General features: G+C 39.1%; 1 protein-coding gene across 5 annotated transcripts; it reads right to left on the bottom strand.

Moving 5' to 3' along the window:
* Positions 1–8,795: 8,795 nt before the first annotated feature.
* On the bottom strand, positions 8,796–21,657 carry FAM76B (family with sequence similarity 76 member B). Of its 5 annotated transcripts, none has more exons than XM_057374003.1 (10): positions 21,424–21,657; positions 21,251–21,315; positions 20,714–20,768; positions 19,075–19,230; positions 17,969–18,165; positions 15,954–16,001; positions 15,677–15,757; positions 14,881–15,013; positions 12,127–12,228; positions 8,796–11,502 (listed from the first exon to the last, which is right to left on the bottom strand). In XM_057374003.1, exons 1-10 carry the CDS (start codon positions 21,526–21,528, stop codon positions 11,413–11,415), a joined length of 1,032 nt encoding a protein of 343 aa, XP_057229986.1. In that variant the 5' UTR covers positions 21,529–21,657; the 3' UTR covers positions 8,796–11,412. The 5 variants fall into 5 exon arrangements, with proteins under 5 accessions (XP_057229986.1, XP_057229987.1, XP_057229989.1 ...); XM_057374002.1 differs by having other exon boundaries at positions 8,797–11,502; positions 14,881–15,016; positions 21,424–21,621; XM_057374004.1 differs by lacking the exon at positions 15,954–16,001 and having other exon boundaries at positions 14,881–15,016.
* Between the last annotated feature and the right edge of the window lie 431 nt (positions 21,658–22,088).

The following is a 22,088-nucleotide window of genomic DNA, read 5'->3' as shown; positions in this document are numbered from 1 at the left end:
CTGACTGTAAAATGCTAATTTGAGGAGTGTTCATTCTCTTGTATACACTATACATGCATATTTATCACTTTTCCTAAGCCCTCGCTGGTGCATTATCAGCCCTCACCCATTSTATTTACCCATTTTCACCCTAATAGGAGAGGGAGATGTTCTGGAAAGGTTTCTCAAGGGATTGCTTTGGAAGTGTTGAGTGGGAATTGTCATTAATGTGAGGTTTGTTGGAGAAGTTGGGGAAATAAACAAGTTGCAGCCCCTTCCCACCTATGTGTAAAAGAACAGAGACCTGGCATTGGATGACAGGTTTGTGTTTGGAAAAGAGGTATTTACAAAATAAACCCAAAACAACAACTTCAAAACCAAGCCACAAACCACTCCCTATTCCACCCATTTAGGTTTCAAACCAAAGAATGATTCTACTGATGTGTACCAACTGATTGGAGGTGGGCTGAAGGGAAAGAGACACCCTGCTTTTAAGAGAAAATAAGTCTTATATAAATAAGTCCTATATAAAAGGATAGAAGGCATGACTAGGACCCACGCTACTGATCCCATCGACTTTGCACTGGGCAAGAGAAAATACAGATAACAAGGCATTTTATATAGATATAAAAACATATTTATATTCTAAATTAAAAAATATTATACAATACATTGTATTGTATAGTATTATAGTATATTATACATAATTATGTTTTATATTGATGATATATATAATTTATATAAATTAGAGCTAGTAATTTCTTCTTTCTTTTTTTCACTCTCTAAGGTCTGTTCAACAACCTTATTGTAGAGTCAGCAGGGCACAGAATTCTGCCTTTAAGCCTCAAAATTGCATCAATGAGTGTGATTGCATATTGAAAGACTGGAAAAATGAAAACAAGAAAACATTTCTCATTTGAATACAGGAGGTAATATAAATTAGYATACTCTGCCCAGGATTTGCATGTGCAAAACTCTTAGAAATAAGTCAAACTGAGACCTCTTTAGGATAAGTTACTCTAAGAGCATTCATATTTCCTCTGTTAGGAAGATAAGACCCATATAAAAYGATGTAAAACAGGCCCAGCCAGAGGACAAAAATGAGAATTCCTTTTTTTACCTCTAAATTGCTCTCTGGTGACTTGACAGGAAGCCTAGACTGACTGTCCCCTTTTGCGGGCAGTGTGAATGGCCCTAAGAATGTGCCAGAGACGATTATTCAGGTGGAACTGGTCATCGAAAACATCTCAACTTGATCTTAAACAAGCTAACAACGGTGTAATTTGAACAAGTTCTGCTCTCCCACTCAGGGGTCCACCATCTGCATTTCCTCCTCCTTCTCCAAGGAGCCTCCTATGTTTGCTCTGCAAAGCCTCTGTCTTCTGACTGGCCATCAGTAATGGTTGATGTGGGGCTGGCAGAGCACCTTTTAAAACCCTGTCAAAGGGACTGAGAGAGAAAATCCTCAGTAGGATGAGTACCCAGCAATTCTAACTCCCCCTCCCTTGTTTAAGAAATCAGAGCTCTCACTGAAGCAGTATATCAAGCTTTCTGGGTTTTGCTGTGCTGTGTTTTGCAGGTCAATCATTAAGACCTGTGCTCCACTAAAAAGTAACATGGTGGCTTGATGTGTGCAACTTCTGCCAGCCTCTTGGAGAWTGACTGGAGGTGGACATGGGCTGGACCTCAGCCATCCCAGTGCATGGGATGAGCTGGAGGGTAGAGTCATTCCAGGGTGGACTAGAACAGCTCTTTCACCAGTGCCAGCACCCAAAAGTGTGCATTTTTACTGTTGGTAAAAACCAGCAGTAGAACAACAGCTGGAAGGGTATTTTACATTAAAGAGATGATGGTCCTCTCTCTGCTTTTTTTTTTTGCTTTTTTTTTTTTGGCTTTTTTTTTTTCTTTTTTAAATTTAGATGCACATTGATAAACTTATTGACTCTTGGAAGAACAAATCTTACTGCAAAGAGGAAAAGTCAATAGTGCTAATTAGCAACAAAGTGGTATAATCTAATAAAACTGGTAGGAGAATTTTTGAATACACTGATCCTTGAGGGCAGAGTCACAGTCTTTAAATACTAAGCCAAGAAAGGTATTAAAGAAGAAGCATCACAGAAATTGTGATAATTGATAGAAATTGATTGCTTTATGAAAGTCTTTGCCAGAAAATGCAATTAAGGTTACAATGCTAGWAAGATTTAAAAAACAGAAATTATGCTAGAGGAAACTTCCAATGGGGTTAAAAAGAAAACCTATCTGTCAAGAAGTTATTTTCTGTCAACTGCCAAAACGATTCTTTCATGCTCTACTGAAGTAGGAGAGATATTTTAAGGCTTCATAAATTATAAGCTGTGATACTATTTTGGTAAATAATATATCAATATCTGTGWTCCTAACTACAGTACAAGAATGAAAAGCATGTTTTTGATCTGTTTCCTAAAGCATACTCATTTTTTTAAGATAAAGCATGTTTATCAGCCTGATAGCAATCTTGACAGTAGAATCAAGTTTATGAGTGCATTCTGAATCACTATAAAATTCGTATTTACTGGTTTTTGAAATGATCTCAATTACTTATGTTTTCTTCCCCCACTATCACCTAGTTTACTCAGCTTCAAATGTTAACTATGACAGCATTATGAATGGATTAAGATGTTATCTGATTTCTGTACGCCTCAGGAAAAATGTTCTGTGAGTTATTGCAAGGATACTTTTCAGGAAAATAAATGCACCTGTCCTCACGATAGCAAGTCAAAAAGAAAGTTACATTCCTTATTCAACTGCAGAACTCCATTCTCCTGACACAAGGAAAGATGTGAAGAGCTACTCTGTACTGCAAGTTTGCTTTTTTTAACTGAATTAACAAACTAAAAATATATACCAATATAAATGTTGTGCCAAAATACATAATAAACCCCAACARTTCCAAAATACTGATTTTCTGACTCTTGACTTAAGATTTTGATACACATCCAAACCCTGTCTTAAGAAAACAGAAATTGTTTTAGAAGTACAGTGCTTGGGGCTTTACTGACAACGAGGGATACGGACTGAMCGTGATCTACAACTGTACTGCAATCACAGCCTCTTGAGAAAAGGTAAGAGGCATCTATGGATAAAGGGAAGAGAGCACAAAACTTATTCTTGAGCTCCTACAGGCTTCCTGCAAAACTTATTTACAATGCTGCCTCTAAACATAAAACAAAACAATGCCAAAGGGCTTTAGAGATTTGGCCAGCAAGATAAGTAYTCTTGGGAATTTTACTATTTTCAAACAGATTTGTTTCTGACTGTGTATAGTAYGAGAGTTATGGTGGCAACAGATTAACAGGAAAGAAATAGATGGGAAGATACTTCTCCGTGCTCTGTTTACTTGAAATTTGCTACCTAAAATAGCTTTTAGAAATGCTTCTTCATGCAAAACTATTTCTTTTCCAAGCTCAGCAAACTATCTCATTGGCTATGTAACAATCATAAATATAATTTGAAGTGTTTCCCCAATGCAGCACTCTGCCTAACAGGTGAATGGCTATTACAAAAAATGTTGGGATATTTTCTGTTCTATTCAAATGAAACTGAACACAGCGAGGGAAAAACTCAACATATCAAAACATTGCTTACTTTTCTTTAAACAAAATAATGTATTTTAATAGATGAAGGAAATAAAATGATTGCTCTGTTTAGGTTTCAGAGTTATAGGGCAATTGAGGTTGGAAGTAGCCTCTGGAGGTCATCTGGTCCAGCACTATTGCTCAAACAGGGCCACCTGGAGCCAGTTGCCCAGGACCATGACTGGGTAGCTTTTCAGTATCTCCATGGAGACTTTACCACAAGCAGGACAACCTGTTCTGCTGCACAGTCACCCTCATGTAGAAAAAGCATTCCAAAGTAGTGTATTTCAGCGTTTAGGATATTTTCATTTTAGCCTCAGTGYTGTATTTGAACACGAACAGCTCTCCACTGTGAGTGCTGGCTGCTGCACAGAAAGCACAGCCATACACTGCGGGGCTAAAGCAGCATCTAGTGGCTAATCTTAGGTAGGCAGCCACCCTATTTAGCTCTATTTTCTCTCACTATTTTAGCATTCAGGAAGGGAAGGGATGCATTCCATCAGTTTTCATAAACATGATCCAAAGGTATGCTTGTTTAAAAAAATCTTTACATATCACTACCTTAAGTGCAAAATAAGAGAAAAAAAAGCACTGTACTAATCACACCCTAAAAACTGGAGCTTTATCACAGGAGAAACACTGAACTATCTTCAACCAAAGAATGAAGAAATTAAGTTTCAAATTAATCTTGCAAGGGAATTTGTTTTTTTTATGCAAAACAGCATCATGCCACTCTAGTAAGAGGAGGTATCCAGTGCTCGCTCCACTTTTGCAGGTGTTATAACATTGTTGGGGGCCATCTTATGCACAGCTGTCATGGAATTTACCTCAGTGATGRAGGAGGCCATGGAGCAGATCATCCCTTGAGCCATCACGTGGCATGTGTGTAACAACCAGAGCATCAGGCCCAGCCAGCATGGGTTTAAGAAGGGCATGGGTTTAAGATGGGCAGGTCATGCTTGACCAACCAGATCTCCTTCTGTGACCAACTGACCCACTCAGTAGATAAGGGAAAGGCTGTGGATATTGTCTCTTTGGACTTCAGCAAAGCCTTTGACACCATCTCCCACAGCATTCTTCTGGACAAGCCGGTCACTCATAGCTTGGACAGATGCACAGTTCACTGGATAAAAACCTGGCTGGATGGGCTGGATGAGAGAGTGGTGATTAATATAGTTACACCCAGCTGGCAGTGGTCACAAGCGGGGCTCCCCAGGGCTCAGTATGGAGGCCAGTTCTGTTTAATGTCTTTATCAGTGACCTGGGAGAAGGGATCGAGTGCTCCAGCCAGTTTGCAGGTGACTCTGAGTGCGTTGGAAGGCAGAAAGGGTTTGCAGAGGGATCTGAACAGACCGGATCGATGGGCCAAGGCCAACTGTGTGAGGTTCAACAWGGCCAAGTGCTGGGTCCTGCACTTGGGTCAAGCAGAAAAGGCCCTGGGGGTGCAGGCTGAGGGGGCACTTTAGAGAAAGCGTTTCTCTGAGATGCAGCGAGACATTCTGCCTGTAAACCTCTCTCTCGCTGCATATCGCCCAGTCTGCAAGCGGGCAGGGCGCTGGCTAGACGGGGAAAGCCTCCTAGCAAAAGTGCTGCTTTCCAGGGCAGGATCTCGCTTCTTCACAAGCTTTGGAAGGCACAACGCAGCAGGCCTGACATCCCTGACAGCAGCTGAACATGAACCCTGGTGTGCCCAAATGGCCAAGAAAGCCAGTGACATCCTGGCCTGGATCAGCAATGGTGTGGCCAGCAGGACCAGGGCAGTGATTGCCCCCTGTACTYRRCACTGGTGAGGCCACACCTCAAATCCTGTGTTCAGTTCWGGGCCCCTCACTGCAAGACGGACATTGAGGGGCTGSAGCWTKTCCAGAGAAGAGAAATGGAGCTGGGAAAGGATCTGRAGCACCAGTCTGATRAGGAGGGGCTGAGGGTGTTTAGCCTGGAGAAAAGGACAATGGAAGAAAATACGGCTCTCGACAAGCACCTGAAAGGTGGTTATAGTGTGGTGAGAGCTGGTCTCTTCTTCCTGATAACAAATGATAGTGCAAGAGGAAAACAGCCTCAAATTGCACCGGGGAAGGTTTTTATTGATTATTGGGAAACATTTTCTCATGGAAAGGGCTGTCAAGCATTGGAACAGGCTATCCAAGGAAGTGGTGGAATCCCCWTCCCTGGAAGTGTTCAGAAAATGTGTAGMTTTTGCACTTAGGGATGTTTAGGGGTGGCAGTGCYCGGTTAATGGTTGGACTCTGTATCTTAAAGGTCTTTTGCAATTTATACCACTCCATGACTGTACAACACAGGTTTTTTGCCTATAGGAACATTAAAGAATGCTGCACTTTGAGTGAGGAAAGTGACCAGCAAGCAAATTCTCATAGATTTCATAGAAGGAATGATTGAAACTGCATTCCTGGCTGAATTTTGTACCACACTCTGCAACTATAGTACTAYAACAGGTTACATGAGTACTATTAGACTGCTTCAGTGGAGTCAGCTTGATTAATGTGTTTGKCTTTTTGCCTTTCAGCAGTGATTTACGTTATTACAGCAAATACAGCTTTATAGCTCTTCCCTCTTCTTGAAGGTTGTAAAARGTTTCTCAAGGAACCTCTATAAACAAACCTGAAGACATTAGTTGATATACCTGATAAAGGACAGATTGTGAGTGCCCCACACCTTTTATTGAAATAAAGCAAAACACGTTTATCTATTGATTCAAATAAGGGAAAACATATTAAGGTTTTCAGCACTCAGTTCAAAATAAATTGCTCTAGGATATTGAAAAAGTGGAAAGGAGGTCACAACAGGAAGTAAAAATTAACCTGGGAAAAAACAATTTGCAAATGCTAATACCCACAGAAGCCATAGGAGGAATACATCACATTCCTCTSACACAACATGTACTAAGATCTTCTGGGTCTAGACTCTCACCTATTTGTTAGTCAACTTTGTTTGTCCACAAGCCTTCTGCAATCAAAAGAAGATCCTATAAAGTAGTCTCCTGCTTACACCTCTAATACTGACCGTTTGTATGCAAAGGTTATGGGGGTTTAACTTCAGCCTTCGGTATTCTGCAGAAGCTGGAATGCCTGTTTTCCAACTGACAATTAAAAATGAATGTACTTACCCAAGTAGTACAAAGTCAGAAACCCCTAACAGAAGAAAAATGTACACTTTACAAACAAATCTCTACTCTCCACTGGCTTGCCTAGCACATCAGTATCCATGGCACTTAAATCTCTTTCAGTCAGAATGCAAAATTGCTTTTACCCATCAGGAGAGATATTGAAGAGAAGCTGCCAGGAGCAACAAGGTCAGTCAGAACAGTGTCAGCATATCACARTGAACATTTTCAAAGGCAAACAGACAAATCCAGACGTGTTCTCTGTTTAGGTTAAAGCAAGGGAAAATGTCAATGATTCATATGCTGCTGAGGGACATACCTCCAAGGATAATTTCTGTCTAATGTATAAGAATGCAGTCAGTTGGGAGTCATGCCGTGAAACTTGCAGCATTACCCAGCTGGGGCTACGGTATGCAGTGGTCTGTTACAGTTTTACCTGGTTTTTTTTTTTTTTTTTTTTTTTTTTTTTTGACAGCATGACTAACTGCTTATTAGGTGGATGTTATATTATACATGTTTGTATTTCAATTTATTCTGTTCATTTCTAAAATTTGGAGTCTAGTATTGCTAAAAACAAACAAACCCCAACAAAATCAAAAACCTTTAAGCAATGCCGCGTTTTACAGTTATATGTATCTCTAAATAAAAACCAACTGTTTACTGTGATTCAGTACATCACRTAAACAATTCACACAGTATCTCAGAGGTTTCTCTTTCCCATTAGCCCTGACATCACCATCACCCTCCCTTCTCCAGCAACACCACAAGCATCTCCTCCTTCCACCTCAATAATCCCCTTGCCTCATATCCACTATTTCTTCTGTGGATTCAGCAGAAGTAATTTCATGTATCAGTACCTCTTCATGAGGAAAGCAAAAGCAGTGGCACATAATAGATGAGAAAATGTATCTTCTGTTGCAGTACCAATGTTTCAGTAATCACTGGAGGATTAAAAATGACATGAAAAGCTTTTACTCCATTAAAAAAGGTTAAAGGTTAGAGTTTTCAATCATAAACATCAGTATTTTCATAAAAATCAGTGTGGATTCTGAGCTTTTGAAGCTACTGAAGACCATTCATGAACTGCCTGAATGCCTGTTCACAGGTTATATCAATTGAAATCTTCCTAAAGGAAACTTGTGCAAATGGTGCAAATCTCTTTTCGGGAGTCCACTGGTTACATAGCCAGTTGCACACATTATGCATGTGTAACATGGAAGCCATGTCTAAAATAGATACACCACACATGGTTTTGACTCACTCTTAGCTTTAAAAATAAAAGGCCTCAAACTTGCTGTTGCAGGTTGTATTAAAATAAGGCTGAGAACAGTCCAGGACTGGAATAGCATATTGTTCATTACTACATCTAATATAAAATAACAACTGTTTTGAGATGCTCTGAAACTCAAAGATCCTGCCCTTCTCAGTAATTGCCTTGATCAGATAGATACAGAATCTTGCTTTCTTGTTGGATTTTTCTTTTTGATGGTTTTGTTTTGTTTTATTTGGGKTTTTTTTCCCTTGTTTTTTTTTTGTTTTTTTTGTTTTTTTGTGTGTGCTATTGTTGTTTGATGAGGTTTTTTTGTTTTGTTTTTTCCATTTTGAACTTTAATTTTTAAGGGAGAAGTATTCTTCTGGATTGTGGAAAGATGAAGACTGATTGCTGAGTAAAATATAAAAGGTGATCTACAAATTGCAGCACAAGTGCTCTAAGCAGTGGGAGCTGCAGTGATTGACAGGYAGCAGGATGCTGGTGTGGGCACCTAACTCCTCCTGATACAAGAAAGGGAACAGACAAAGAAAGAATCAACGTCACTTAAAATCACAGAATCACCCAATTTGTACCCAATGTAYGTAAAGGAAGAACAAACTTATAGCTGATAGCTTAAGACTGAAATTCAGGTAATTTTAAACACAAGTGCTGCTGTCAATCAGACTATAGAAAGGCGTGTGAAGGCTTTATTAAATGTCACTAGATTTCAGCTAAACCTTCAGCTTTTTTTCTTCTCTCTAGTGAAATATTTCCATGTATTATAATTCTGTGGTAGAAAACAAAAACATTTGCACAAGACAAAGTAAGCTGTAACTCTAGTTTATTACAATCTCTAGATGGCCCAAGTTGTCTAATCTTCACAGAAATTGAAATATTCAATTCTGCCCCTTTTTTTAGCCAGGAAGACTTTTAGCGAGTGACATAGCATGAAAGATTAACRCAAAATATGGATTTCTAAATAATTTTAAAAGGATAGATCAATSTTTTGACAAGATTTTATTGTGAAACATTGGATTTAGAAAAGGTACAAAATGTCAACGGTCAGATGTGTGCCAGTACAGTATTTCAATAGTCTATACATGTGGACAGCTGAACAGCTTCATTGCAGAACGCAGATTTGGACAAACAATCTAAAAGGGGGCTGCAATATTCACAGGCTTAAAGTACATAAATAACTTGAGCCAAAATGGCCATTACTGGTCAAGGCTAATCAACATYGGGAAACAGGCTAAAAAGCACAATACAGTACAACAATCTCCTCGAAGATCCATGTTTAAAGAACATCAGTTTATTATGTCAATAATCTACAGCTCCAGGACACCATTCTCAAGACCAGGATTCAGTTGGCTACTTAAAAACTTTTAAAAAATWATGTTAAAAATGAGATTATGTAATAAAACCCACAGGTATTTAATTAGAAGTAAACACCATGAAGCCCGGAAAAATTTCTTCTGACTGAAATTATAAAGTCAATTACYTCTAATACAGAACTTCTGTTTGTTTCTTTAAAATGTCCTGACTGCAGYTTGAACTGATATCATTAAGTAATCTTATTCAAACATTTAATTTGCTATCCTTTTCTGTATTTTAAAACCCATTTAACTGAATATGGGTCACCACTGAACTGAAAAAAAAAAGATCCAAATACTAATTTTGAATTAATAAAAGCCATAAATTTGTACACTAAAAAAAAATAACAACCCCAAAGATAGCAGCATTCTCTATCCTAGTTTAGTACGTTTAAAGAGGAGCATTTATAAACATACAAAGTWGATTTTAGGGTACAAAAATACACATATACTATATGAAATAAGATAGATCGAGTTTTAATATTTTTCAGTAGTCTGTCACTGCTGGAACTCACCTGAACTATTGTGAAGGTGTTCATAGTTCAGTACCTGGGTAAACAGCCAAGGGTCTGTAGACTTTTGTTCTTTAATTTAAAATGTGTAGCTTTTTCTACACAATTTATCTTGCTGAAACATAGCTACCTGTTACCAGTCAGTATCCAGAGCTGACTTTACTCATGTAAGCTGACTTCCCTTTATGCTGATTCATAACTTACCTTCCTGAACAGATACCTTGGGGTACACTAAATTATTGTTTGATAGAAATTTCTAAATATGACCCATGTCCATTAGGAGCAGAGCTAAACTTAAACTGATATAATTTAGAATGAAAATCCACCCAAAACATTAAAATCCACCCTTTGACACCACATCCACTCCCTTAATTAATTTCAAGACCAGTAGTTTTGGCTACTCTTTTCTCATTGTGTATCTTTAGTAGGGTACGTGAAAMCGCAAGTTACAACCAAGTACATTAAATCAGACAATGGGGAATAAATGCATGTAAAACTTTTGAGTGTGTATCACTAGCTAAGGATGTAACATTGGGAGCACCAATGTCTGCTGTGAAACTAAAATTCACGCTGTGCCAAATGGGAAAAATGTATAAACAAACCACAAAACTCTAGTGTGGCAAAAAAACATTTTGTTTGYTGTTCAGGAAGTGTTTGGCATAAGCAGCACTAACAAAATTCTACACCTCACAGACACAACTACAAAGGTTATCTAAAGCCAATAYTCACTGTCCATCAATCAGCTAGCTAGCTCTTAATGCTGCCTCGAGCACTGCACTAGCCACTTTGATCTTTGTTTCAGATTCCTCTGTACACACATTTATATTTACATAAAACATTTATTAAACATGATTTTAAAACATAAAAACCTTATGTACAAAATACCAACATTCCTATAAATAAACAGTTGGAGAAAGGCACTTGCAAGAAAAGTCTACAGTAAATCTTACAAAAAACCACATTGCCTCTGTTACTGTACAATAGATAATCTTTCAGTCAGTCCCTATCACAAGAATGTAAAACACTAATTACTTGTTATAACTAAGAATATAACCGTTACAGTCGTATTTACACATACATATATGCCTCTTTTTAGTTCTACTTGAGAGCACCATGATTTCCATTCTAAATTTTTATTTTCATACAAAGTGAAAGAAYGGTTGCCAGAAACCAGTGTTCAGTGTCACTGCAGACTCATAAACTTTTGGCTGACATCAGTGTAGTTTAAAAGACTCAGCTGCTACTTTGTAAAAAGTACACCTAGTTTGTTATTGCATGTTGTCCTTTCAGAGAGAGCACTGCTATGTTCTCTATGCAATTGTTTAATACTATTGCTGGCAAAAGGTTTCCAATATCAAAAAAATAAAAACATTCTTCAAGCCAGTTGAAGTATTCCATTTGAACAGTAACTAAAAAAGGCTGCATATTAATTATAAAAACATGTAGGAAACATGCCAACTAATCTGGTGTGCAAAAATATTTTTTCCACTACACAGGATTTTAAGGACTTCACAGAATTACTCAAAGGTACATTGAGTAGCAATCCCCACAAATAACCAGTTCCTCAAGGTGATGTGAGGATGCTCCCACTTTTATCAAACTTCTTACCCTTCGACAATGCTGCGACCTGTTTGAGCAGTTCTCTGTTTTTGGCCTGCAACACATTAAAAAAGTATGAATTACTGAAATAGTAGCATTATGTACTTAGCATTTATGAACAAATACCCAAAATGTACATGTTAAGAATATTCAGAGAAGGTAATGATCACTTTTCAAAGACCTGTAGATGTTTTTTGATATGCATATTCTGACTTCAACAGAGCAAGTAACTACATTCCCCATATTGCAAAATCTAGTATATCCACTATTGCACCAAGAGTCTGTTCAGTCTGTCATTCATAAGGCACCTAATTCAGGTTTTATCTTCCTGATAAAGCATGTTTTAAAAAGAGGCATTTAGCTGTCAATATTTTCATGCTGAACCCTTAAATCAGATGCATAGCCCAACGACAACTGATAAATTGTCAGAGGACACAAAAAATAGTCTTTGAGAAAGCATGTGAGGTAAGGCTTTACCTTCTAAAGTTAAAAGAGTGAGTTTAACTCATATGGAGACTGTTGACTGCAGAACTGCTGTACTATGCTTCCAAAGTTGAACATGGCAATGACCATTCACAAACTTGGCACCACTGTATTGGAGTGAACAATACTGAGTGTACAGCTTGAATATATGATTCCATCTGAAGTACTTCCCAAGTATTGATAAGCAATTATGTACCTGCAACTGTTCCACAGTTTCCTTGTGAGCTTTCTCCATACTGTTCATCTTTGTCCTCAAGTTAGACTCTTGGTACTGGAAGTCTGCCTTCAATTCTGTCAACTGAAAAACACAGATCCTTGAACTGTGAAGAATGTGAATGAAGATTCCTTGAACTGCAACAGGATACATGTTCTAGTCAATACGTAAAATCTTCATGGAAGCTTCAGGCAACACTATTTCCTATTGCAGTWTTAACAGCTCAATGTTTGAGAAGCAGTTTGAAAAGTCTGTATACCTATTTTATGTGCAGAAAACAACTGTAGTTACATAACCATACTGTTTGCTCAGGGTTTTGAATTAAAAAGGCCAAATCTCAATGAAAAAAAAWTGAAATACAAGACTGGCAATTTATAATCTTTGCTATTCTCTCAGCTGTGAGATASTTATCACAATCTTCAGTCACATTTCTCAGTTATGTAGTGTTGTAACACACTTCCATACAAAGACAATAAAAATAATTCCTCTGTGTCCCTTCATGCTACATTTTGTCCTAAGCAGAAGGATAAATATATACAATGTACATATTACAGATTTATTAGAAAATTAAGCCTCTTTGCTAGCAAAGATGCATGCTATAACAAACTAGAGCACACACTCCTAAAATGACTACCAAGACTGCTATTGCCAACCTTAGTATGTGTCAAATCACATCCAGTGAAAGGTATTGCTCAAAAGAACAGGCAGTGGTCAAGTGCAGGTGTGCTGACACAATGGTACACAACTCACTGCACACACACTGCTGCTCAAGGCATGAATTTGTGGCTGTTCTGGACTACAGGGGATCCCATGCAAACCCACATACTTCACACTAAATATAAAAAAAATTAATGGTAGTGTTGCACCGCAGTGAAGTATACAACCAGATGGGCAAACACACTGCCTGAGAACRTTCAGCAAACTGTGGTCCTCTCTAAAAATGAAGTCTCAGGGCCCCGTGGTAATGTGGTTTCTCACTACCATTTTATGCAGAAAGACAAACAAGGCTAGCACTGCAAACAATAAGCACTGATAATGACATGGCTGATACCCTGACTCATAAGAGAAAGTGATGGATGAGTATTATCTGTAAAGCTGGTGTACTGAGTTGGTTTTGTTGCCATGCTATACAATTCAGAGGTTTTTCTTCTGGAGCATCTAAAACTGTTCAAATGCTGTCCCTTCATAAATGTTGAGACACGACCTTAACAGCAACCTCCCATGGGTATAGCTCAGGCTTTTCACCCACTAAAACTTCAAATTTACGATCTCACATAAACAAAAAAAACCCTGTAGTGTGTTCATTTGCCGTAATTTTTTCAGCTATGCAAACAYTGTATAATGCATTCAGCTTTTCTCTTCCCTCCAGTAGCCGAAAAAAGTAAGACATTCTGGAAGTAAGGACTTCATGCCTGAAGGAGCCTTTAAGTTCAAAGAACTCCGAAGTCAAAGAAATAGTTTTAGCAGTGGGGATATTAAAATTATTAGTTACTTTSCCAATGGAAACAGCACAAAACAAATCACTGCAATCATTATGCAGAAGAAGGTGACATTTCCTTACCTACCACTTTTGTTAGCTTTGCCCAGTAGATTAAAAATAAAAAGAGGTAAGTGAATTTTATAACGGACTCATGACCTTCTGGCTTTGTAAGAGAGAGATCAGGGACTAATGTCCATCCTTTGAAGAAAATACCGAAAGAGAATCCATGACAGACTCTTCAGATCTTTCATATTAAACACCTAAAGGCTTGGAATAGAAAGTACTTCCAACGCAAGGTATATTTTAACAGTGACATAAATGAAAATAGATTCAATATCCTTTACAAAACACAACTAAGTGTAGAAATGAAGATTGTGAACTATTGGTTTAAAAGTGGAAGACTTTTCCTTTCAGTATGAATGAGTCTTTCTTAATCATCAATGTTTGGTAGGCCACCATATGCTAAAAATCAAAATTTTACTTGAAAATAGAGTAATTATTTTTATTAAAATTCCATAACCTACTCATTCCTAAAGAGACATTCTAGAGCCCCTGTTACACTGTGTTAAAAGCATCTAGTTATTCAGCTGTCAGAGAAATAAGCTCTGTGTGCATTTGTAGTTACTTTTCTTGTTAGTCATTAGCTTGTCTGAAAGGTGAATCTGCTGTAAGAGTTTTGCTAAAACTACTTGGGCTTCATTATTTCACTTAACTTTAGTTGACTGACAGCCATTTAATCCAAGCTTTTCTTCTAGTCCCTGACTACCCACAAAGGCTTGACAAACCACAGCAGACATGCTACCAATCCTATAAAAACATACCACTTAATTTGCATACACTAAAAATGTAAATTTGGACATTGACTTATTATGGCTAGAATTGCCTTAGTTTAAAACTAAATTAAAACTATGCTAACCTCTGAACGGTTACTGCTTTGCTATGACTCAGTTTCGAGCATGTACAACATGCAATCCACTGTCTGGCATTTTATGCATCACCTGTGGCGTATAGCCTGAGTAACAAGCTAACTTCTTCATGTCAAAGAGAGGTAAGAGAATTATCCTTTGACTTAGAGCCAAAATATATTCATGATACAAAAGTCAAAAACTTTCCCTTTAAATGTTAAGATCTGATTAGCTGCTATATAAAACAATTGCATCTGACTTTTGTTTTATTGTACTGTCTTGAAATTTTTAGGAGACTAAAAAACAGGAAACAAAACTATGAAGTTCTTATTAAGCAGGTGTAATTTTTACCTTTTTATCTTTCTCTAAAATAGTCTGATCTCTTTGCTGCAGAAGACGTTTAAGTGACATTACTTCTTCTTTCAGCTGACTTATGAGGACAAAGTTGTCAGTTCCTCCACTGTCTGCAGACTGATTTATAGAGCTACTAAAAATGAAAAACAATAGATATTTAAAACATCAAAAGAAAAAATACACTTAAAAATATTTCAATTTGGATAATTAATAATTCCATAAACATCCTTAAGAACTAATGCAAAAAAAGTATGTACCTGACAGAAATGGATGCAACTGGCAAATTACCTTACTAATGGCACACATTACATACACCTGCAGAAATATAATTCAGTATTAGCTTTTAGRGGGACAAATATCTTTTGACTGAAGCAGCCACTTATACTCTGACCATTTGGCCTGAGACAGAACAAAGATTCAGTCTCCTGCACTAAAGTTCAAAAGAATTCTCTAGATACTGGGTCAGTTTAAACAGCAGGTTCAACCCTGMATCTAACTGGTGAAGTAATTCCTGATGAGAGGAAATACCATTTTGTTGATAACTGTTATTGTGTACATAAGCTTTGTTTTATTTTGTCCCAAATAGCTTAAAAGCAGGAAAATACTTCTAGTTTTCTCCTAATAAAGTGACTTAATTGACTGACAGCACTCAGGAGTCACCCAATAATCCATCTGGCAGGGCACAAGTTTGACATCCCTCATTCTTTAGACAAACAAACAAAAAAGGGTACTGGCCACAAATCAGTGYTCTATTTGGTTGAAATGGCTCAGCTTTACAAAAATGTAACTTTACCTATCTCCATTTGATGGCTTGGATTCCAGTTTGGGTTTTTTCTTTGGAGTTTCATTCTGAATAGCTGCAGAGGATTTATGGCTGAAATCAAACAAAATGTAAAACCTAAAGCCTCGTACTATGCAACTCTCTAATATCACCATTTTGTACATGTAAAAAAACTAACTCATGCTCCTAGGTAGAATGCTAGAGACTAGTCAGAAATGCAAGAAAAAAAAAAGGAATTCTTTAAATAAAAACTGCAAGATAAAAGAAAATTAATAAATAATATATTTACCTCTGTTTCCATAGTCCCTGATCTTGTTCTGGACTCAGACTGCTGATTCTGAAATATGTGAAATGTACTTGGTAACTGACCAAACATGCCATTATTTATAAGTTTATGTGAATGGTATCTGTACTTGAGAAAAATCCTCCCCCCCTTTTTTTTTTCCTAATACAGTGAGCATTTATGAACTTTCAGTTGCACACTGACACTATCTGTCATGTTCCTGACCATACTTTACTTTGTCAGGATGCTGTAGAAGTATTTCTTGGCTAAATATCTACACTATTCCAAGTCACAAGAGGTAGGCCTCAAGACTGATGGCTAAATGTTTTTGCTGATACCTCCCAATTTTTGTGAACTTAGTCTTGTTAATCTTATACTCAGCAAACTGGTCTAAAGMCGCACTCCTGGGATTCCCATACTGCCATACAACACTGCCTGAAGTGGTGCTCATTTGGTGCTGTAAGGGTAAAGGTAAGTTTTGGATCCCTGAAAAGAACTGCCTCTCAGGTGTAACCATTTGCTTTCAGTAATTTCAAAAGCAAATAATAAAGAAGACTGATAAAGGAATAGTAGAATGTGGAAGATTGCACTGAGTGAAATAGTTCAAAGAATCTGTATTTCTACCTCATTGTCTCTATTGTCTGATTGTAACAATAAATGAAATGAATAGGGAAAAAGAGTCATATTAATTGGACCAGAAGCAATGGACCCACGGCAGCCTACAGAAAAAAAAGGTGGGAAACCAGGAACATTGTGATCTGTATAGATAAGCTTACTGTTATAAACCTTGAGTATATCAGAAGCTCTATTCTGTAGTACAGAGGTAACTTTCTTTTATTTAATCCTTATCGTACCTGTGCCACATAGATTAAATTAGATTTAACTTTCTGTAACTCAATTTTCAGCAGAGATTTGAAAGAACAGGAACAGTACAATAACTCAATGAATGACAAGAATAATTTTCTTCCTCCAATTCCTAAAACACCTAATCTTACTTTTCTCTTTTAAAGTATGGGMCTTTCCCATTTACACATTCCCAATATCATTTCAGTTCATTTTGCTTCTATCTTTACGTCACAGATTAAGCAGGTTACAGACAAAGAAGAATTGAGCACTTGAAATGTGAATTTCAGAAGGRAAGTGTCTGTGTGTCTGGGATCAGTGTCATTATCATTGCAGACATAGTATTCATCATCCAACATAAAAAATAAATAATTCTGAAGTTACGCTGCCATAAATCCATCAATGAAAATAAGAATCATGACTACTCTTATAGCAGCATAMAATCCCAAATTAATTCTGGGGTTTATGACTAAATAAACTGGGTATGTACATTAAGGTTGGTACACTGTTTATACCATGGGCAGAAATGATGTGTTGAGAGAAGCTGCAGAAGATGGGACAAAACTATGTGAAATGTTCTCAGAGTGACAGCAGCTGAACTGACAGCCTTGTGTCCCTATGTCTGTATCACAGCCACTCACAAACTGCCTATTCCAGCAAGACTTGATTATAAACGCTAGCAAAGACATATAAACTGGTCCTAAACTCAAGGCAATCCYACACTGTCGCTTCTGCTTCTCCTCTTAACTGTAAGTATTTGTACACAAACAAGTCAGGATTCTGAATGTCACTGTTGTTTGCTCATTGCTAATGCGTACCTTTAAACCAARGCAAATACATGTAAAATAGCAGCTACCATACAACAGCTACTGCCTTGAAACCCAAATACAAGTTTACCCCCAAGTAACTTGTTTCTGTAGCCATTCCATGAGCTTTTTTTCCTAGACTTGTCACCAATATTTACATAAACTAGTTTAATGATCTCCAAGAATTCCTTTCTTTTTTTGATGAACTATCTTTGGTCAGACTCTAAGGATCCGAGGATTTTGACAGACAGACAGGCAGRGGAGAACAATGTTCTGCTACTACTTTTGACACATTCTAGTTTTTCTTACTATCTCAGTACAAACAGAAGATGAAGAGCTACAAACAACTATTTTAATTTTTCARATACTTACTTATGGTGACTGCTGCTGTGACGATGATGATGGTGATGATGGTGATGGTGTTTTGAATGATGCTGGTCTTTCTCAGTAAGAGATGAGGATGAGGAGTTAGAATGTGAAGATCCCAGACTCTTCCTCTGTTCTTTTGTCTTCTGTAGCACTCTCTTGTAGGACAGTGTGCAGAGCCAACACAACAACTTSCCATCAACCTTTTGGGAAATAATTCAGGTTTTATTTTCAAGTACACTTTCACTAGTAATTTGAAAAAAAAAAAATTTGTTTCACTTCATCCATTATCTTTGGAAAAAAACCAGCCATCTTTGGGACGAAACATCACTACTGTATCTCCAATSCATGCAAGTTTCTTTTAGTAAAGTGATCTTACTCCATTTCTTTACATCATTTAAAGTWACACTACAAAGAGTCCTAGCAATTGTAGGACCTGCTCTACATCACATAAATAACTTTTTAAAGGAAGAGTCTTTATTTTAGTTTAGACATCACGTGCCCTCTCTCAACATACTGCAGGCAAGATATCCAAGATATCAAGATATCCAGCCAATATGTTACTTTTACCAAGTAAATTCTTCTGTAAAAACAGTATTATTCTTGGGTTCAGTAAAGGGGCTTTTGAGGTCATTTTCTCAGCATCTTCTGGAATGAGAAAGTGGCACTCACCAAAGCTATTTAACACAACAAAAGGGCTGCTCAGAGCAGTCTACCTCTCTGGTGCTGTACTAAAGGCAAGGCAGGCAAATAAGAGGACGTGAAGTGACAGATTCAAGTAGTGAACATACATGAGATCCAATGGATGGGAAAACAAAAGTAAAATAAATACCAAAACATGATGAACTGTTGAGCTGCTTAACTTCTGTTCCCCAGGTACAACTGTGTGCTTACACTTATGCCYATTTTTAGAAAGGGTGATTTAAACTTAGCTCAAGAGCTAACATAACAACTGAAAACTACAAATTTAAATTCAAATATTGTAAAGCACAGATCAGTAACTTTAATCTAATATTGGAGAACTTAAGATATATGCCTGTTAATCTTTCTCTTCTGAAGGAGCAACAGTCTATTGTCACCCTAAGCCATGACAGATGTGGAACAAAGCCTACCTTCCTTCTTCCCTCCTCTTTTCGATCAAAAGCACACTGTTGTTTGCACTGCTCACAGGTCTGAGGTGGGCCRTACTTCTTCTCTGAGTTGGTGCAACGCTGGCATTTTGTACCAATAAATGCTGCRATAATGTTACAATACTGACAAGGCTTGGGCTGAAAAAAAAACCAAGTCGAACTGATGTTAGTGTATTTGCATTTTCTGGAACGAACACAAGTATTTCAACTCACACAATATTGTTTCAAAACTACTACAGCTTCACATAATCTACATTAAAAAACCTCTTTCCTGCCATTTCTATCTTCAGTACTAAGCTTTTCTTCTAAAATGATGCTCCTTCAATTGTGAAAACCAGCCTGGACTTACATGAAAACCCATACATAATAAAAGAAACACACACAACTATCTGGTTACTTACCTCTACACCTGCTGCTTTCAATTTTTTTAAATATGATGACATTTTCTCTCAGTTTTATTACATTACCAAAGAAATTACTTACAGAATTTTAAAAGAAGAGTAATTAAGTAATTTTTTTAGGCTGGAAGTTTCTGAAGGCCTCACCCTCCCTTGCATGGCTCAGGGATTCAATAACCCTACAGTTCCAAGATTAGTATCCTGATCCCTGCAATTCTACACAACACTTAAAAAACAAAATAAAAAAAAACCCATCACCAAACAAAAACCAACTTCAAATACACCAGGCGAGGTTATGAACTGTTCTATCATACACTCAAGTAAACTAATAAAGTGCTGAAAAACAAAATTGCTGTCAGTTTTCATAGGTTAGAAGTAGCTGATTATTTTCAGTGCAGTTCTCTTTTTTGACGAACTATTGATAAAATTGTTGCTGAATCTCTCATGCAATTCATTTTGCTGCATTCAAAGCTTTTAAAAGCATTTATTTGCTCAGTTTACGTATACATTGACAAAGTGCCTGACTGCATACCAACAGCTATTACATTTCTGAAATAAGTTGAATTTCAACTAAGATGGTTTATGTCAAGTAKAGGGAAGCTATGCCTTTTTGTTTCACAAGACTATCTTGATACCTCCTAATAACTGGTATCTGCTGGGCGGCTCARATACAATGTGTGCATTCACATAACAGAAGAATTAATTTTTCCAACAGAACTGAAGCTGAAATTCAGTATGAGAAAATGCAAGGTAATATGAATGCAGATAATACTCAAAATCTTTTATACTTATTAGCTTAACACGATTAACATGCATTTTTTTAAGACTTACATAATATAAAGTATGTGGTATTACTAGATTTTCACATTTACCACTTGTTAAGAACAGCAAGGGCTAATGGTCTTCCTGTCATCAAGTGTGTGCTTATGAGAATATGCAAGGAATAACGTGTGTGATGTGAAATAAAATTATTCTTAACTGTTAAGCTACATACAACTCAAATGGATTTCAATTTGGGAAAAGAAATGGTAACCCACAGAGGAAATCAAGAAATAACAGTCTTTCCCATCCCCTTTCTGGATGGCAATCTCTAGTGTGGGTTTGTTTTTGCTTTTTTTTCACAAAAAAAAAAAAAAAAAGAAGATTAGTTGCAAGAGAATTTGTTTTCAGTATAAAGCATGAATGAGCTCAATTTCAGCATTAACAACCAAGTGATTACTCACCGTTCCAAACTGCTTCACGTTTTGGGCACATTTTTTGCATATTGTGTTGGTTTTACTAAGGAGATAAAATGGTACAACATTGAATTAGCTGACAAACACACACTTTGACAWTCTTCCCCATGCAATTACTGGCAAACAGAAACAAAGAGTTAGGGTTGGAAGGGACCTCTGGAGATCCGCCAGTCCAACCACCCTGCCAAGGCAGAGTCACCTAGAACAGGTGACACAGGAACATGTCCAGGTGGGTTCTGAATGTCTCTGGAGAGGGAGACCGCACCCCCTCCCTGGGCAGCCTGTGCCAGTGCTCTGCCACCCTCAGCGCAAAGTTTTTCCTTTTGAGGAGCTGAAACTTCTTGTGCTATGGTTTATGGCCATTGCTCTTCGTCCTGTCGCTGGCCACCACCGAAGACAGCCCGGCACCATCCTCTTGGCACCCGCCTCGGAGATATTTATATGCACTGATGAGATCCCCTCTTAGCTCTTCTCCGGACCAGCAGGCCCAGCTCCCGCAAACGCACTCTCCCCGAGCAGCCGTACCTCTCCTGCTGGAACTCGGAGCGGCAGTAGGTGCACTTCACGATGGGGTGGGCGATGCGGCACTCCTGCGGGAGAAGCGCCGCGTTAGTGCCCGGCCGAGCCCCGGCCCGCGCTCCGCCCCCGCCCGCCGCCCCGCCAACAGCCCCGGCCGGGCCGCCCCGCCGCCGCCGCACCTTGCACAGCTGCTGGCCCTGCGAGAGCTCCTCGAACGGGTACCGCTGGTTGCACTTGGTGCAGGCATAAAGCGCCGGGGCGGCCGCCGCGCCCGCCGCCGCCATCCGGCGGGGCGGACACGGGCGGGCCGAGGGAGGGGAATGGGGAGGTGCCGCCGGGGCGAGGGACGGAGCAGCCGCCGGGGCCGCCGAGGAGGAGCCGCCGACGCCGCCGCCCCGCTCCCGGTCCCGCTCCCTCCGGTGCCGCCCTGGGCCCCGCGCGCCGCCCGCCCGCGTCCCCCTTGTGTCGGCGGCGGCGGCGTCACCCCGCGCGCGCCCCCCGCCCTTCCCTCCCTCCCTCCGCCCCGGGCCCGGGCTCGCGCTGCGCCCGCGCAGCCAATCGCCGCCCCGCGCCAAACCTGCCTTCGAACGCCGCCGCCCAATCGCCGCCCCCGCCGGCCCCGCCGCCGCCAATCCCGCCGCGGGCGCCCTGCCCTGCGCCGGGCGGCGACGACGCTGCCGCTCTGCGATTGGCCGAGGCGCGGGGGCTCCCTTTGACAAAGGCCGGCCTCTTCCGCCTTCGTCCCTCCGCGCGTGCCCACGTACCGCCCGCCCRCCGCCCGCGGGCTGTCCCTCTCGATTGGTTGAATTGTGCCCTCGCTCTTTTTTTATTGGGCATCTCTCAT

Source organism: Malurus melanocephalus, unplaced genomic scaffold, assembly GCF_030028575.1.
Source record: "Malurus melanocephalus ecotype Western Australia unplaced genomic scaffold, MMel_1.1 scaffold_213, whole genome shotgun sequence".
Classification (NCBI taxonomy): Eukaryota; Metazoa; Chordata; class Aves; order Passeriformes; family Maluridae; genus Malurus; species Malurus melanocephalus.
The sequence above is the reverse complement of the archived record's forward strand: the minus strand, read 5'-3'. Positions and strand labels throughout refer to the sequence as shown.